The 19,418-nt window shown below is 43.6% G+C and overlaps 1 protein-coding gene across 1 annotated transcript in view; it reads left to right on the forward strand.

Annotated features, from left to right (window-relative positions):
* Window positions 1–15,270: 15,270 nt before the first annotated feature.
* Window positions 15,271–19,418, forward strand: part of trnau1apb (tRNA selenocysteine 1 associated protein 1b) — a 47,215-nt gene continuing 43,067 nt past the window's right edge. Inside the window, exons 1-3 of the mRNA XM_060905758.1 lie at window positions 15,271–15,431; window positions 18,800–18,897; window positions 18,990–19,089. Coding sequence (XP_060761741.1) covers window positions 15,396–15,431; window positions 18,800–18,897; window positions 18,990–19,089 — 234 coding nt within the window. The 5' untranslated portion in view covers window positions 15,271–15,395. The remainder of the gene's footprint in view (window positions 15,432–18,799; window positions 18,898–18,989; window positions 19,090–19,418) is intronic.

A 19,418-nucleotide genomic window follows, 5' to 3' on the forward strand; every position in this document is an offset into this window, starting at 1 on the left:
ACCGCATCCTCCAGGCTAAAGAGGAGAGGGACCATCCGGGTTGTTATCAGTGCACAGTTCAAAAGCCGGCATCTGTGATGGTATGAGGGTGCATTAGTGCACATGACATGGGTAACTTGTACATCTGGGAAGGCATCATTAGGCCACACCAATTCGATTAGTTGGTTCTCGGAATCGCCGCTTGAAGAAAATGCAAAATGAAAAAAAAAAAATCAAAGGCAAGTTTATTTATATAGCACATTTCATACACAGTGGCAGTTCAATGTGCTTTACAGAAGTAAAAGCAAAACAGTAAACAATAGAAAATAAAATTACATAAAATAAATGGGGAAGGAAAATAAGAATTAAACTCCTGCTAACAGAAAAGGTCATGTGACGTGAGGTCACGTGACGTCGAAAACCAATCATATCGCCCCTTTTACTTTCGTTAAGGACTTGTGAAGTAGCCTACTCCTGGTCAAATCTTTTTTTTCTGTGCATTGTAGATGTTCAGTTGACTGTAAATTCAATCGTTTATTTAGCCTATCTGTTTACTGGTTTGCCTGTATTGTTTGTTTGGTCTATTTCCACCACTAATTTTACCATCAGAGCATTTTATTTTTATTTCGCCCGTTCGCTTCATATTTTTCCTGAAAAAATCCAAGAACCAATTAATTAAATTGGTGTGGCCTTAATGCTGAATGATATTTACATGTTTCAGAGCAATGTGCTACCATCCAGACAGAATCTTTTTCAGGGAAGGCCTTCCTTCTTTCAGCAAGACAATGCCAAACCGCTTTCTATACATGTTAAAATGGCATGCCTTGGTCCTAAGAGTCCGGGTGCTAAACTGGCCTGCCTGCAGTCCAGACCTGTCTCCCATTTAAAACATTTGGGGCATTATGAAGCACAAAATATGACAAAGTTGAGCAACTGAAATTGTATATCAGGTAAGAATAGGACAACATTTTTCTTTCAAAACTACAGCAATTGATGGTCTGCGTTCCCAAACGTTTACAGAGTGTTGTTAAAAGTAGAGGTGATGCAACACAGTGGTAAACATGTCCCTGTCCCAACTTTTTTGAAACATCTTGTTGACAACAAATTCAAAATGATCATTTTTTTTAAACAAAATTTCTGTTTCAGCATTGTATGTGTCTTTGTACTATTTTCAATGAAATATAGGGTTTCCATGATTTGCAAATTATCGCATTCTGTTTTTATTTACAGTTTACACAGTGTCCCAACTTTTTTGGAATTGGGGTTGTACAACTTCATCATATTCCCAAGCTATTATAAATTTTCTAAACTATTTGTCGGTGTCACTTGATTTATAGTCAAAAGTTGATTTGTAACACTGCTAACATGATTACTACTTGCTAGAGAAAATGGTCAGAATAAGGTCTTAGTAGTTTGTCATGTTAAGATATTTACTATACTATAATTTAAAAAAAAAATTGTGTGGGGGTGCTGATGAGACTTGCTTTGTAAGAATAAACCACATCGGTGTTGCTATCAATTTTCATTCTAAATTGTTTAAAATGATAAATCCTGTGATCGGTCCCGGTAATGCCCTACTGGTTTAACTCTATTATAGTAGGTACAGATGAGGTCACCTAAGTACCAAGATATGCCACATGATGCAATTCAGGAAAGCAAAGTTACCAACCCTTGGTGTCGACACCATCCATCTGTCCTCACCACACTATGTAAGCTTGTGGAGCATCTGAGGAGTTTGGTGGGTGTTTTGAGTCATGAAAGCTTCATTACAATAAATGTGCCATACGTATAAAATGATTTTTATGAACAGAATGTAAGGGAGTAGGGTTCCCCCCCCCCCCCCCCCCTCGTACCATAGAATGTTGCTGGCAGATGAATAACATAATGCCACCTACATATGAAAGCCCTGGCTAACCAGGGGGGACATCCCTGCAACAGATTATTCCCTTGGTCATGAGGGACTTCCCTGCCACAGGTTTGGAAACTTATTTCTGCTGCTTTCATTACTAACTCATTAATTCTAATATTGCCCACAGGATAGAGACATAGATTAAGCAAAAAGCTCATCTCATCATCTCTAGCCGCTTTATCCTTCTACAGGGTCGCAGGCAAGCTGGAGCCTATCCCAGCTGACTATGTGCGAAAGGCGGGGTACACCCTGGACAAGTCGCCAGGTCATCACAGGGCTGACACATAGACACAGACAACCATTCACACCTACAGTCAATTTAGAGTTACCAGTTAACCTAACCTGCATGTCTTTGGACTGTGGGGGAAACCGGAGCACCCGGAGGAAACCCACGCGGACAGGGGGAGAACATGCAAACTCCGCACAGAAAGGCCCTTGCCGGCCACGGGGCTCAAACCCGGACCTTCTTGCTGTGAGGCGACAGCGCTAACCACTACACCACCGTGCCGCCTAAGCAAAAAGCTTTGTCTAGAAACTGACCTACTGTTTTAGAGAGAGAAGCCTTTGTCACGTATACACTTGAGCACACAGTAAAATTTCTCCTCTGCATTTAACCCATCTGAAGCAGTGAACATGCACATACCCAGAGCAGTGGGCAGCTATGCTATAGCACCCAGGGAGCAGTTGGGGGTTAGGTGCCTTTGAACTGTGGGGGGGAAACCCATGCAGACATGAGGAGAACATGCAAACTCCACACAGAAAGGCGTCCGTCAGCCACTGGGATTGAATCCAGAACCTTCTTGTTATGAGATGACAGTGCTAACCACTGCGCTGCCCACCATTTACTACCGTAGACCAGTACAACGATTGTACCGCTATTGCTACTAACCCAATCTATTTGTCAGTTTCACACCCACACTTTGTTTTCCATCACTCATGACAATGATCCCAAGGTACTTCTCTCCACAGGGGTAGGGGATAGGGATTTCTCCTTGTTTGAATGGATCCTACTCTTTACAGGGAGAGAACCATGGCTTTAGAGAGATTTTACCTCAAGCCCCTCCTACTGGAAACTGCTCCAAACTTGTTTGACTTAAATTGAACAAAGCAGACTCAACTGACATGGAGTTCTTAGAGACCAACCCAACTATCCTGTACCCCTGCATTGGCTTTTATGACAAATGGCACAGCACATGGTCATACACTTCTTCCAAACATACAGAGCACTCCTAGTCTGGATGAAGAGATTTCAAAGTGCCTTTGCAAAGGTGTTGGAGAAGTCAAGTGTTTGTGCATTATTCCTTCCGAGTCTTAAGTTGGACTGTCAGACAGTTTGGAAGGCTGAGGAGTGTGATTTCCCTATAATTGGAATGGACCATCTAGTCTCCTTTTTTAAAAATATGGCCCACCACCCTAGTTTGCCAGTCCATAGGTACTGCCGCAGATATCCATGGCCTCCAACTCCAATTTTGTTTATCGCCATTGACATCTCTGGATGAATGTCATACTCTTCTGCAGACTGGTGTGTTTTTTGTATCACTAATGAAGAGCGATGCTGTCTAGTGAAAAATGTAAAATACAATACACAGTGTGATATATAGTTGTTCTTCCCGCTGCCCTGGTATCATACTGTGAAATGCAATGCAGGGGTGTGTAGGTCAGGTACTAATGGATGAGAAGACATGGTTCTGACAATACAGTTGACCCAAAGATGTTTGGTGAATTTGAGGTCAAGGCTCTGTGCAGGCCACTGGATTTCTCCCATACCATTCTCATCAAATTATCTTTATGGACCTCGTGTTGTGCACAGGGACAGTCATGCTGGAACAGGAAAGGACTTTCCCCAAACTCTTGCCACAAAGGGTGGCACTGTCACCTCACAATGAGAAGGTTCTGACTTCCAGCCCAGTGGCCGACGGGGGCCTTTCTGTGTGGAGTTTGCATGTTCTCCCCATGTCTGCGTGGGTTTCTTCCGGGTGCTCCAGTTTACCCCACACTCCAAAGATATGCAGGTTAGGCTAATTGGTGGCCCTAAATTGACCATAGGTGTGAGCCTTGCAATGATCTGGTGACTTGTCCAGGGTGTACCCTGCCTCTTGCCCATAGTCAGCTGGGATAGGCTCCAGCTTGCCCGCAACACTGCACAGGATAAGCGGTTATGGATAATGGATGGATGGGTCTTGCCACAAAGCTGGAAGCATACAATTGTCCAACATGCATAAACATGCCCCTTAGTTCCAGTGAAGGGTACTAGCCCAAACCCTGAAAAACAGCCCAAGGCCATTATCCCTCCTCCACCAATCTTGACTGTTGGCACCATTAGGTAGAATTCTCCTGGCATTTGCCCAACCTGGGTTTATCCATCAGACAGCCAGGTAGAGAAGTGTGATTCATCACTCTCGAGAACACATTTCCACAGAGTCCAGTAACAATGTTTTACACCACTCCAGATGATGCTTGGCATTGGACATTGTGATCTTGTGTGCACCTGCTTGGCCTTGGAAACCCATTTCATGAAGCTGCTGATGCACAGTTCTTGTGCTGATGTTGCTTCCAGAGGCAGTAGGTGATTTTTACATACTACGAGGGTAAGTCAAAAAGTTCTAAGACAAATTGAAAAAAATCTTTATTTATGAAAATAAAGCTATTTCTCTACATATCCTCCATTTAAGTCTAAACACTTCTGCAAGTGATGTTTCCATTGGAGAATTCCTTCTTTGTAGAATTTTGGGGGATGTCTTTCACACCTTTTTGAAATTATAACATCTGTCTTAGAACATTTTGACTTACCCTCATACATGCTTTATCACTAGGCGGCTACGCGCTGCAAATCCATGTGGTCAGCCGAGTCATGGCTGAGCTGCTGTTGCTCATCTCATCTCATTATCTCTAGCCGCTTTATCCTTCTACAGGGTCGCAGGCAAGCTGGAGCCTATCCCAGCTGACTACGGGCGAAAGGCGGGGTACACCCTGGACAAGTCGCCAGGTCATCACAGGGCTGACACATAGACACAGACAACCATTCACACTCACATTCACACCTACGGTCAATTTAGAGTCACCAGTTAACCTAACCTGCATGTCTTTGGACTGTGGGGGAAACCGGAGCACCCGGAGGAAACCCACGCGGACACGGGGAGAACATGCAAACTCCACACAGAAAGGCCCTCGCCGGACCCGGGGTTCGAACCCAGGACCTTCTTGCTGTGAGGCGACAGCGCTAACCACTACACCACCGTGCCGCCCGCTGCTGTTGCTCTTAGACACTTTTTTTGTTTGTTTGTTTGTTTGCTTCACAATAATAACACAGTTGTCCAGGGTAGAAATTTCATGGAATAGCATGAAAATAGATTTCAATGACTCACATTGATGGCAGAGAGCGCCAACGACCCACAGATCACCCTAACGACCCTCTAGGCTGCTAACACTGTTCACACCCGGCCTCCGGTGACCCTAACGCCTACAGGATGACTGAGAGGGTCAACGGCTCATGTGATCTCAACGCTTCCCTTTAGGTTTGCTTTTAGTCCAGTGGAGGATAAATATCTGGAACTCTCCACTAATCAGACAGAACTGAAGAAGCCTTTTGGATGAGAGGTGAAATGTCTTCAAGAATTTCAAGCAAGTCCAGTTGCCTTCTTTAGCACCTACGGAATAGCAAAGATGGCATCCTGTGACTGTGCAAAGTTTTAAAGTCACTGAGGTTGTTTGTTTGTTTGTTTTTTCCCAGCAACACTCTACTGCCAAAATTTGTCTACGGAGATTGTTTGATTTTATACACCTGTTAGAAATGGGTGTGGCTGAAACACCTGAGCTCAATAATAGAGGGACTTCCACATAACTTGGGCTATATAGTGTACTTCTGACACACATTTAATTCTTGAAAGCAATCCCAGGGTGCTGACTTTTTTTTTTATATATATATATATATATATATATATATATAAATTGAAGCGAACTACCATAAATGCAATGCAGCGAGTGTGCGCTTTTCAGTGTGGCACGTTGTCTGCATGTTTACTAATGAAAAGCAATTGCATTTTGATCTGCCACAGAATTGTTTTCATCTTGTCCAACCATTTGATGCTTAATCAGCTGGATTGGAGAGGCTTTGCAGTACTAAACATCTGAAAAAGAAAAAAAAAAACTCGCACAAAATACTATATTCTATTTCTGCAAATTAACAGTAGAAGGGAATTTTAAAAAGTCGTCTTAGGAGGACACACTGCAGCCTTTCCTGTAGTGTCTATAGCGAGACCATGAGATAACTGTCCTGTCCTGGACACACCCTTCAAATACTTACCTGGCAGGGTTTTGTGTGTTATTTCTATAACTTTTTACTTCAATCTATCTGTACTGTGTGCTTTGGCAACAACATTTTATAATGTTTAAACAAGTAAAACCGTGAACCAGTGGTGTCGGTAGGGCCCATCACTGGTATTTTGAGCCTAGCCTTGGGTAATTTTGCCCTCAAAAAAAAAAATGTAGGAGATTGATAGAAAACAACTGACTGAAACGGGTGGGTTTCCCAAAAGCCTCTTAATGCTAAGAACATCTTAACTAGGAGAGTGAGTGTTTATTGTGCTCCTCACAATACCATTTAATGATGATCTTTGTGCTGTCATCCATCCATTTTCTGCCACTTATGTGGGTCTGAGTTGTGGGGGTAGCAGCCTAAGCAGAGCAGCCCAGACTTCCTTCTCCCCAGCCACCTCCACCAGCTCTTCCAGGGGAATACCGAGGCGTTCCCAGGCCAGCCGAGAGATGTAATCTCTCCAGTGTGTCCTGGGTCTGCCCCAGGGTCTCCTTTTGGTGGGGCATATCCAGGGGGCATCCTAACAAGGTGCCCGAACCACCTCAACTGACTCCTTTCTATGTGGAGGAGCAGCAGTTCTACTCTGAGTCTCTCCCGAATGATCAAGCTTCTTACCCTGTCTCTAAGGGAGAGCCCAGCTACCCTACAGAGAAAACTAATTTTGACCGCTTGTATCCACAATCTCATTCTTTCAGTCACTACCCATAGCTCATGACCATAGGTGAGGGTGGGAACATAGATGGACCAGTAAATTGAGAGCTTTGCCTTTTGGCTGCGCTCTCTCCACCGCAACAGACCGGTTTAGCGTCCATCACTGCTGACGCTGCCCTGATCCGTCTGGCCAACGCCCGCTCCCCCCTACCCTCAGTTGTGAACAAGACCCCAAGATACTTAAACTCCTCCACTTGAGGTAGCAACTCTCCCCTGACCCGAAGTAGGCACTCCACCCGTTTCTGGATGAGCACCATGGCTACAGACTTGGAGGTGCTGATCCTCATCCCAGCCACTTCACACTCTGGTGCAAACCATCCCAGTGCGTGCTGTAGGTCACAGACTGATGAAACCAACAGGATCACATCATCCACAAAAAGCAGAGACGCGATCCTGATGCCACCAAACCGGACACCTTCTGCGCCTTGGCTGTGCCTAGAAATTCTGTCCATGAAAGTTATGAACAGAACCGGTAACAAAGGGCAGCCCTGGCAGAGTCCCACATTCACCGGGAACAAGTCCGACTTACTGCCGGCAATGCGAACCAAACTCCTGCTCTGGTCATACAGGGTCTGAATGGCCTGCAGCAGTGGGCCCCAAACCCCATACTCCCGAAGCCCCCCCCGACTTCAAAAAAACAATCCATTATTGTTGGATTTTTCAAAATGAAAACTGAGGGTAAGTTATCAACCGAGAGTGTGTGTATATATAGAATATATCAACAATGTAACCTATCGAATTATGTTGATGCACAAAAACAGCTCTGTGTAGCTTGGTTATGTTGAATTTGTAGGTGCAATTGGTAATTAAGTGATCAGTCTCATTAAATCACTCATTAAATCAGTCTCATTAAATAATACCATTAATTTTGGTGCTTAATAATAAATTAACAAACAGCTAAATTATGGTATATTCCAAATTATGATGATCACTTACTGTATTACATAACTCATATGCACCTTGGAATTCTTTTGAGATTGGATGGCTTCAAAAATATCGGTATAGCAAATAAACACACAGTTTCAATAATAATTGAATTTATTATAACAATGATAAAATTTGAATAATAGCAGTTGAATACATTATATACTGTGTGTGAGAGAGAGTGATGTGAGAGTGTGATTGGAATCTTATCTGAGGTGTGTGTGTTTGTGTGTGTTTTATCCGAGGTGTGGGGGTCACCACGTGTTTCTAAGTAGAACAAAAGAGTTAGCTTTGGTAGCTAACCCACGTGGTGGAGACAAAGATTAGCCTTGTGTTGCTAGCTAAGGTGTGTTGTGAGGCCTGTGGCCTAAACAAAGAATTAACTCTAGGTGAGTGTGACCACGTGTTCCTAAGTAGAACAAAGAATCAGCCGGGAGCTAACCCACTAGCTCATAACATTACTAAATCCCCTGAAATCTTGATGAGGTCAAAATATGTGTAAGAATGAAATTGAGTGTTAGGAAGGAATAGAAGAAGCATGCAAAACCTATCTCATCTCATTATCTCTAGCCACTTTATCCTGTTCTACAGGGTCGCAGGCAAGCTGGAGCCTATCCCAGCTGACTACGGGCGAAAGGCAGGGTACACCCTGGACAAGTCGCCAGGTCATCACAGGGCCGACACATAGACACAGACAACCATTCACATTCACACCTACGGTCAATTTAGAGTCACCAGTTAACCTAACCTGCATGTCTTTGGACTGTGGGGGAAACCGGAGCACCCGGAGGAAACCCACGCGGACACGGGGAGAACATGCAAACTCCACACAGAAAGGCCCTCGCTGGCCACGGGGCTCGAACCCGGACCTTCTTGCTGTGAGGCGACAGCGCTAACCACTACACCACCGTGCCGCCCCTCAAAACCTATCTATTAAACAATTGAGAGATCAACACAAATAGAACAATCATCAATTCAACATGCTGCGTGTCTACAGCGTAAACAATTAAACCGTTCCTGAGTTAAATTCACACTATTTCATAAGCTAATTCCTAAGACTAGTCTTTTTGCCCAAATGCCAGTCTTACTTCAGTATCTCGCCTCTACGCAAGATTATGAGATGATGTTCCGAGACTTTTGGAGTTTCACAGTTTTGGAGGCCTCCATGAAGCGCAGAGAATTTCTTTGTCCGACGCGTGGTCACTCGTGATGAAAAGAAGTCTCTGATCAAACAATGTGCACAGCGCTTTGTTAGAAGGAAGCCGGTCGCTTCTAACTTTAAATTAACTGCTTGGGCTGCAGTCGTACGTACTTATAAGGAACAAATGAAACCGGTTCTATCTCAATCTGAGTCAAAATCGCGCGATTCTAGAGTTTACCGTGGCCAAAGGTAAGTAAAAGAAAAGCACTAAATTCTGATTTTTGCCAGAAAGACGTCTTTATCTGGGTTGCTCGGCCGAGCGGATCTCTTTGTGCCTGCAGACGGCTGGTCCAGACGGAAAAGAGGAAGAGCGGAAACGTGTTCAGTTACTTATGGCTTCACAGAGGATGTGACGTAGTCAACACGGAAGCTGGTGATGGGAGTTGTAGTCCTGAAAGATGAGACAGGCAGTACCTACAAATTTACAGCGTAGGGTCTGTATGATTAGTGTGCCAGGCGAGCTCGAAAGTTCGAGTTGTTTAATGAATATCTACAGTGGTGGTCTATTTGTCCCGACTAAGTTTATTTAACAGGTCAATTAAAATTTGTGTTCATATAGACATTGCCCAGACATAAGTTAATAATCTTTTAATCCTATGCAGAACCAGCCAGCCAACCATCCCATAGCCAGCCTTTGGCATATTAATTGCATATAGGGATAAAATAGTTTTGAGGATTTTTTTTGTTTTGCCACATAATATTAATGTCAACATAAATTTGTGTTGTTCAGATACCACAAATGAGCTGCTGCAGTCAACTGAAAAGATCAGAACAACGACAACAACTTTATCACATACACACTCAAGCAGATTGAAATTCCTCTCTCCATTTAACCCATCTGAAGCAGTAAACACACACATGTACCCAGAGCAGTGGGCAGCTATACTATAGAGCCTGGGGAACAGTTGGGGGTTAGGTGCCTTGCTCAAGGGCACTTCAGCCCAAGGTCGCCCCATGTTAACCTAACTGCATGTCTTTGAATGTGGGGGGGAAACCCACGCAGACACAGGGAGAACATGCAGACTCCACACAGAAAGGCCCTCGTTGGCCACTGGGCTGGAACCCAGAACCTTCTTGCTGTGAGATGACAGTGCTAACCACTACACCACCGTGAGCCTGGATATATTGGAGAAAATGGTATTTGTGTGTGCGTGTGTGAGAGAAAGTTGGAAGACTTTATATGATCATAGTCCTGTGAGATGGGATGTCATCCAAGATTTTAAATTGAGAAATGATATATTTTTATTAAACTGATGGTAAAGTTTCCTGAGACATTATGGGTGTTGATAAAAACAATAAGGAGACAGAAACTGAAGTGAACTATATAAATTTAAAAAGAGCAGTGCAAAAACGAGTAATAAAGATCTGAGAACCTTTGAATGTGTGTGGGTGATATTTCTTGTAAAGTTAGATATAACCTCCCCAACTTATCGATGCCAATCTCCCTTACAATGTATGTAATGCTCCTAAACCACACTTTTTTCCCCTTGTACAAAGCAACAATCATTATGTTTACTGACCATGTGTTTTCGAACCAGAGCTGATCCAAAAGGCCATAAATCAATGGAAAATCAATAAGATCAGCTGATTTTCATGGAATCAGCCAAGACTGGACCGGAAGGTCCTGAAGGAGTGCGTGATGTCACGTGTAACAATCCAGGTATCAATTTTGTTCATGAAGGGGCAGATGATTATCAAGGATATTCCCGAGTAAACGGTTACCTTTTCAAGCATCCAAGATCAGAAACTGCCAGTTCAAAACAGTCCCACTCACCGCCAATAGCGCACCACCAGCCAGAGAGAACTGGAAACACAGATTGGTTTGTGGATTTTTATTCTAAGCTGGCCACTGCAAAATATAGGGAAAATATTTACAAGCATGGGCAGCATGGTGGTGTAGTGGTTAGTGCTGTCGCCTCACAGCAAGAAGGTCCTGGGTTCGAGCCCCGTGGCCGGCGAGGGCCTTTCCGTGCGGAGTTTGCATTTTCTCCCCGTGTCCGCGTGGGTTTCCTCTGGGTGCTCCGGTTTCCCCCACAGTCCAAAGACATGCAGGTTAGGTTAACTGGTGACTCTAAATTGACCGTAGGTGTGAATGTGAGTGTGAATGGTTGTCTGTGTCTATGGTGGGGTTTACATTAGACCGTATCAGCGGATCATCAGATTAACGTTTTTAAAACGATTAGCGTGCACACAGCAACGCCAATACATGATTCGCGTGCACACAGCAACGCCAATACACGGATATGCTCGGCTCCGCAGGCATCCTGCGCTCCAAATCACTCCGCCCTGAACAGCGAGTGCCCTCTGGAGGGTGCGCACTCCGGCCCTGCGCAGCTCACAGAGCGCGCGAGTGAAGCGCACGAGCAGTGATTCGGGACTGAGCCGCTGTGTGTGTGATCCCAGTGCATATCGGGCATGCGCGTCACTTACCACTTGCAAGTGGAAGAATGGCAAGCCTAAAGACAATCATAACTACACAATGGGCAGTATTTGCATCAGTATTTGCAGTATTTTCATACTTTTATACTCTTTAATGAAAGGTGATACAAGGCGGAAGTCCGCGCCGTTTTTCAGCAGTCGTGTCACATGACCAACGCCAGCGAATCAGGAAGGTGGATGTCACAGTGACGTTGTCCAATGACGACACCAGCTAGAGCTCAGCACAGCGTATTCTCAATGTTTACACAGCACCGGACCAGACACGATCTGGATTGAATACGTGGACCCTGGCGGATTCCCGTTTCCAGGCGTTTTAATGTAAACGGACAGTGCATCCGCGAAGAAAACGAGACAGATACGGTCTAATGTAAACTTGGCCTAAGTGTCAGCCCTGTGATGACCTGGCGACTTGTCCAGGGTGTACCCCGCCTTTCGCCCGTAGTCAGCTGGGATAGGCTCCAGCTTGCCTGCGACCCTGTAGAACAGGATAAAGCGGCTAGAGATAACGAGATGAGAATGAGATTTACAAGTACCTCAATAAATGCAGAAATATAGTCTTTAAAACATACACTTATTCAGTGTAATTCCTGAAAGAAAATATGAAGTGGGCAATAATAGGGGAAGCGACGGACTGTCCAAACATCAGATCAAATGTCGTTTATTAAATAAATGGGGTTTTTTGCGCCAGTAATTCCTATGTGGTAGTTCTGGTGGTGATGAACACTTGATGAATCAGATTTATTATTAGTTGGTGACATGAAATCTGCCCCGATCAGGCGGGCCGGCTCTGTGGTCGGCATGAAGCTGGACTCTCTGGTGATGGTGGCAGAGAAGAGGTCTATGGACAAACTATTGAACATCATGGACGATGCCAGTCACCCTCTGCACACCGTCATCAGCAACCAGAGGAGTCTGTTCAGTGACAGAATGCTCCTTCCCGAGTGCAGGACGAACAGACTCAAAAACTCCTTTGTCCCTCACGCCATCAGACTGTACAACTCCTCTCTGGGGGGGAGGAGGGGTAACAGGAGGACAGAGGATGGGAAGGAGCAGTAGCCTAGCCTAACAATAAGCAATACCGGACAATGTGCAATATCTTTCCTGCTCCCCCCTTCCTCTCTTCCCCATATCTTATTCTTTTATATTTGTATATGTAAATCCTTAATTTATTTTAATTTATTTAGAAGTTTTCTCTATTTCTTTTCTCTGTTTATCTGTAATGATGCTGCTGGAATCTTAATTTCCCTGAGGGAACCCTCCCAAAGGGATCAATAAAGTTTTATTTAATCTAATCTCTTCATCCTGGCGACTTGTCCAGGGTGTACCCCGCCTTTCGCCCGTAGTCAGCTGGGATAGGCTCCAGCTTGCCTGCGACCCTGTAGAAGGATAAAGCGGCTAGAGATAATGAGAATGAATGAATCTCTTCATATGCACAAACCTCACCCACTGTTGATTTAGATTAGTGTCATTTCTTGGAAATTGGTGAACTGAATGTCCTGTTGTATATGGCTGTGAGCATCCAAACACAACAGCGCTTTCTCATCATTATTTTTGTAAGATACCAACAACAATATCCAATTTCAGCGAGTAAACAAGCACAGAGTCAGACGACCCAAAATGACCGAGATAACCGAGGTTCCACGTGTGATGTAATGTGAGGTTAGGACAAGGCTGCCTTTTGCCGGGATCCGAAAGCCGTGATTTATCGATAGTTTTGTGCTTGATAATAAAATAACAAATAATTTATATTATTTTCCCCCTGCTTTATTAAGTCATTTTGGTCATTATTAATGATGTATATTTATTTTAAAGCATTACAATAAGCCATTACATCCATCCATCCATCCATTAACCATAACTGCAGGGGTAAGCTGGAGCCTATCCCGGCTGACTGTGGGTGAGACCAACAAGGTGCCAGGTCATCGCATGGCTGACACATAGAGACAACCAATCATTCACACTCATGTTCACACCTACGGTCAATTTAGAGCCACCAATTAGCCTAACCTGCATGTCTTTGGACTGTGGGGGAAACCGGAGGAAACCCACACAGACACAGGGAGAACATGCAAGCTCCAGTGGCTCGAACCCAGAACCTTCTTGCTGTGAGGCGACAGTGCTAACCACTACACCAATGTGCTGCTTTAAGGCACTATCTATCCATCCATCCATTATCTCTAGCCGCTTTATCCTGTTCTACAGGGTCGCAGGCAAGCTGGAGCCTATCCCAGCTGACTACGGGCGAAAGGCGGGGTACACCCTGGACAAGTCGCCAGGTCATCACAGGGCTGACACACAGACACAAACAACCATTCACACTCACGGTCAATTTAGAGCCACTAATTAGCCTAACCTGCATGTCTCTGGACTGTGGAGGAAACCTACGAAGAGAACATGCAAACTCCACACAGAAAGGCCCTTGTTGGCCACTGGGCTCGAACCCAGAACCTTCTTGCTGTGAGATGACAGCGCTAACCACTACACCACCATGCTGCCTTAAGGCACTATCTATCCATCCATCCATCCATCCATTATCTGTAGCCACTTATCCTGTTCTACAGGGTCGCAGGCAAGCTGGAGCCTATCCCAGCTGACTACGGGCGAAAGGCGGGGTACACCCTGGACAAGTCGCCAGGTCATCACAGGGCTGACACATAGACACAGACAACCATTCACACTCACACTCACACCTACGGTCAATTTAGAGTCACCAGTTAACCTAACCTGCATGTCTCTGGACTGTGGAGGAAACCTACGAAGAGAACATGCAAACTCCACACAGAAAGGCCCTTGTTGGCCACTGGGCTCAAACCCAGAACCTTCTTGCTGTGAGGTGACAGCGCTAACCACTACACCACCGTGCTGCCTTAAGGCACTATCTATCCATCCATCCATCCATCCATCCATTATCTTTAGCCGCTTTATCCTGTTCTACAGGGTCGCAGGCAAGCTGGAGCCTATCCCAGCTGACTACGGGCGAAAAGTGGGGTACACCCTGGACAAGTCACCAGGTCATCACAGGGCTGACACATAGACACACACAACCATTCACACCTACGGTCAATTTAGAGTAACTAGTTAACCTAACCTGCATGTCTTGGACTGTGGGGGAAACCCACGAAGAGAACAAGCAAACTCCACACAGAAAGGCCCTTGTTGGCCACTGGGCTTGAACCCAGAACCTTCTTGCTGTGAGGTGACAGCGCTAACCACTACACCACCGTGCTGCCTTAAGGCACTATCTATCCATCCATCCATCCATCCATCCATTATCTTTAGCCGCTTTATCCTGTTCTACAGGGTTGCAGGCAAGCTGGAGCCTATCCCAGCTGACTACGGGCGAAAGGCGGGGTACACCCTGGACAAGTCGCCAGGTCATCACAGGGCTGACACATAGACACAGACAACCATTCACACTCACATTCACACCTACGGTCAATTTAGAGTCACCAGTTAACCTAACCTGCATGTCTCTGGACTGTGGAGGAAACCCACGAAGAGAACATGCAAACTCCACACAGAAAGGCCCTTGTTGGCCACTGGGCTCGAACCCAGAACCTTCTTGCTGTGAGGCGACAGTGCTAACCACTTGAAAAAATACAAGCCTGGTCTTTTCAATAGCTAGAAACGGCCCTGGGTGATCTAAAGCATGGTGGTTCGGTTTGTAAATCGATGGGAAATTCGGGTTCCTTCACTGTTGGTTGGTCCAGAAACGGCTCTGCAGTGAACTGAAATGAGAAACATCCTCAGCAGGGGGCGCTGTGGCTCTGAATCAGCGACCTGTCCGGAACCGGAAATACGGAGAAAAAGAAGAAGAAGACGAGGCGTAGAGTTAGCCAGGTTTTGGCTGGGTTTTGTTTTCCAAATTATATACGCTTTTGTAATTTCGAGTAGCAGGAATATTATAAGCAGCCAAGATGTTTAACAGAATGACAAGTCTGTGGATGGGCGATGTGAGTATTAACAGCGGGTTCGGTTTGCTTTTTATGCGTTTGTAACATGTGCTAGCAGAAAGCTAACCAACTTTAGCTCAGTCTCAGAGAAGAGCTACTGAGGTGTTTTGGAACTCTTGACGTGTTGCTTTATTGTTTGTATTTCTCTCCGACTGTCGCATTTTCATCCAACAAAGATGTGCTCTTGGAAAAATAAACTCTAGTCAGAGCTGTTTTTATTTCTGTTTGTTTTATTCTGTAAAATATGGGCGCTTCAAAACGTCTGAGGTTCTCTTCAGCTTCTCTCAGAACAGACTTAAAACCTACTGGGGATTTCTACTAGAGCGGCGGCTACAATTATCGACATCTTAACGATATTTTGGCCATTGCAAAAATAGAAAAGACTTTCAGTCTGTAAATTATACATGAATAATTACTCAAACTTCCACTAGGGGGACAAAAAATGAGTTGATTCCCGATTGTTTAGTTAGTGTCAGATCACGTGACACTGTTCCACAATTATCGACATCCACATGATTATTTATTTAAAAAAAAATCGGTATGTGGTATTAAGATAACAAAGCATAGTTTTTATTTCACATTTGTTTTACATAGACTTATATTTCGTACAAAATATATTTTTTTAATATAAATATGTCGGTGTTGACGTAAATGAGGAAGTAATTCTAATGTTTGTAAAGAAATGAACTGATAATGTTTAACCTGCGTCAGAAAATCTTTTTGTTCCACTTTCTCGGTATTTTCGTAGATTGCATTTTGTTAATCATTCGTCGTTGTTTGTATTAATTTCTAGGGTTTTTTTTTCATTTACCAATAAATATCAGCAGGGAATTGATATTGTAACCGCATGAAAATCCAGGTCAAAGGTCGCACGTCATTCCTCGAACCAAAATATAAAATGTCTACTGATATTGTAATATGTGGTAGATATTTACAACAAATTAAAAAAAAAAATCTGAATATTTCAAGCTTGTATTTTTTATTTTTTTATACGCTGGGAATTTAACTCTCGTGTAATTCTATTTATTGCAATAAGATTCCATTCTGTTTTGAATTAGAAAAAAAAATATATGCAACCCTGATTCCAAAAAAGTTGGGACAAAGTACAAATTGTAAATAAAAACAGAATGCAATGATGTGGAAGTTTCAGAATTCCATGTTTTATTCAGAATAGAACATAGATGACATATCAAATGTTTAAACTGAGAAAATGTATCATTTAAAGAGAAAAATTAGGTGATTTTAAATTTCATGACAACAACACATCTCAAAAAAGTTGGGGCAAGGCCATGTTTACCACTGTGAGACATCCCCTTTTCTCTTTACAACAGTCTGTAAACGTCTGGGGACTGAGGAGACAAGTTGCTCAAGTTTAGGGATAGGAATGTTAACCCATTCTTGTCTAATGTAGGATTCTAGTTGCTCAACTGTCTTAGGTCTTTTTTGTCGTATCTTCCGTTTTATGATGCGCCAAATGTTTTCTATGGGTGAAAGATCTGGACTGCAGGCTGGCCAGTTCAGTACCCGGACCCTTCTTCTACGCAGCCATGATGCTGTAATTGATGCAGTATGTGGTTTGGCATTGTCATGTTGGAAAATGCAAGGTCTTCCCTGAAAGAGACGTCGTGTGGATGGGAGCATATGTTGCTCTAGAACCTGGATATACCTTTCAGCATTGATGGTGTCTTTCCAGATGAGTAAGCTGCCCATGCCACACGCACTAATGCAACCCCATACCATCAGAGATGCAGGCTTCTGAACTGAGCACTGATGATAACTTGGGTCGTCCTTCTCCTCTTTAGTCCGAATGACACGGCGTCCCTGATTTCCATAAAGAACTTCAAATTTTGATTCGTCTGACCACAGAACAGTTTTCCACTTTGCCACAGTCCATTTTAAATGAGCCTTGGCCCAGAGAAGATGTCTGCGCTTCTGGATCGTGTTTAGATACGGCTGCTTCTTCTTTGAACTACAGAGTTTTAGCTGGCAACGGCGGATGGCACGCTGAATTGTGTTCACAGATAATGTTCTCTGGAAATATTCCTGAGCCCATTTTGTGATTTCCAATACAGAAGCATGCCTGTATGTGATGCAGTGCCGTCTAAGGGCCCGAAGATCACGGGCACCCAGTATGGTTTTCCGGCCTTGACCCTTACGCACAGAGATTCTTCCAGATTCTCTGAATCTTTTGATGATATTATGCACTGTAGATGATGATATGTTCAAACTCTTTGCAATTTTACACTGTTGAACTCCTTTCTGATATTGCTCCACTATTTGTCGGCGCAGAATTAGGGGGATTGGTGATCCTCTTCCCATCTTTATTTCTGAGAGCCGCTGCCACTCCAAGATGCTCTTTTTATACCCAGTCATGTTAATGACCTATTGCCAATTGACCTAATGAGTTGCAATTTGGTCCTCCAGCTGTTCCTTTTTTGTACCTTTAACTTTTCCAGCCTCTTATTGCCCCGTCCCAACTTTTTTGAGATGTGTTGCTGTCATGAAATTTCAAATGAGCCAATATTTGGCATGAAATTTCAAAATGTCTCACTTTCAACATTTGATATGTTGTCTATGTTCTATTGTGAATACAATATACAGACACGTGTCTGCTTTTAACACAGTGTCGCCTGAGGGCCTGAAGATCACAGGCATCCGATGTCACTTTTCAGCCTTGTCTCTTGCATACAGAGATTTCTCCAGATTCTCTGAATCTTTTAATGGCATTCTGTACCATAGATGATGTGACCCACAAATTCTTTGCAGTTTTACATTGAGGAACGTTATTCTTGAATTGTTGCACTGTTTGCCCACACAGTCTTTCACAGAATGGTGAACGTCTCCCCATCTTTACTTCTGAGAGACTCTGCCTCCCTGGGATGCTCTTTTTATACACAATCATGTCACTGACCTGTTGCCAATTAACCAAATTATTATTATTATTATTATTATTATTATTTTAGCATTGCACAGCTTTTTCAGTCTTTTGTTGCCCTGTCCCAACTTTTCTGAAATGTGTTACTGATATGAAATTCAAAATGAGCATAGATTTTTCAAAAAACAATAAATTTCTCAATTTCAACATTTGATATGTTGTCTTTGTACTGTTTTCAATGAAAAATAGGGTTTCCGTGACTTGCAAATTATCCGATTCTGTTTTAATTTACAGTTTACACAGCGTCCCAAGTTGTTTTTTGGAATTGGGGTTGTATGTAATATATGGAACACAGTCCCAAAATACGCAATGACCCAAAATAATTGTTTTATGGTATTAAGTTATATTATTACAGATATTGCCATAAAGACGCTTTCTGAGAGTGAAAAAAGTGGTTCTTAATTCTAGTTAATGAACGTAATCTGTTTTACAGTTAGACCCATACATGGATGAAAATTTCATCAAGCAAGCTTTCAGCACTATGGGGGAGACGGCCTACGGGGTTAAAATTATAACACATCGGGTGACAGGGTAAGAGCGTTTGAATTCTGTTCACAAATACGTCAGCCTTTTCTACCGTTTGTTTTTATTAATGCTCTTTCCATCATGTTGATTCCCCACAGAGGCTCTGCAGGATATTGTTTTGTGGAATTGGCAGATGAAGCGAGTGTTGACCGGTGTGTCCAGAGGCTCAATGGCAAGCTTGTTCCAGGATCAAATCCTGTAAGCGACCAACTTTATGCTACTCACATTTATTTACCTACCTACCTACCATTTTGTCTGTTTCAATATGGATTCATTGTACAGATCCTTTTAACTAAAACATGGCCCCCACCCATGGGGGGAGGTTGGACTGGGTTACACATTTCAGAATGACAGTGCAAACAAAACGGTAGAATAACAAATGAGAAGTACAGTCAGCGAAAGGTGTTAAAAAACAAAAAAAAATCCCACTATAGATAATGCAGACTCTTCAGGTCGGCCTCAGTGGAGCTCTGCCCTCTTGCTTTTCTCCACAGCTTCGTGAGGAAATGGCTGTCTAGCTTGCGCAT

The sequence above is a fragment of the Neoarius graeffei genome, chromosome 23 (genome assembly GCF_027579695.1).
Source record: "Neoarius graeffei isolate fNeoGra1 chromosome 23, fNeoGra1.pri, whole genome shotgun sequence".
In the NCBI taxonomy this organism is placed as follows: Eukaryota; Metazoa; Chordata; class Actinopteri; order Siluriformes; family Ariidae; genus Neoarius; species Neoarius graeffei.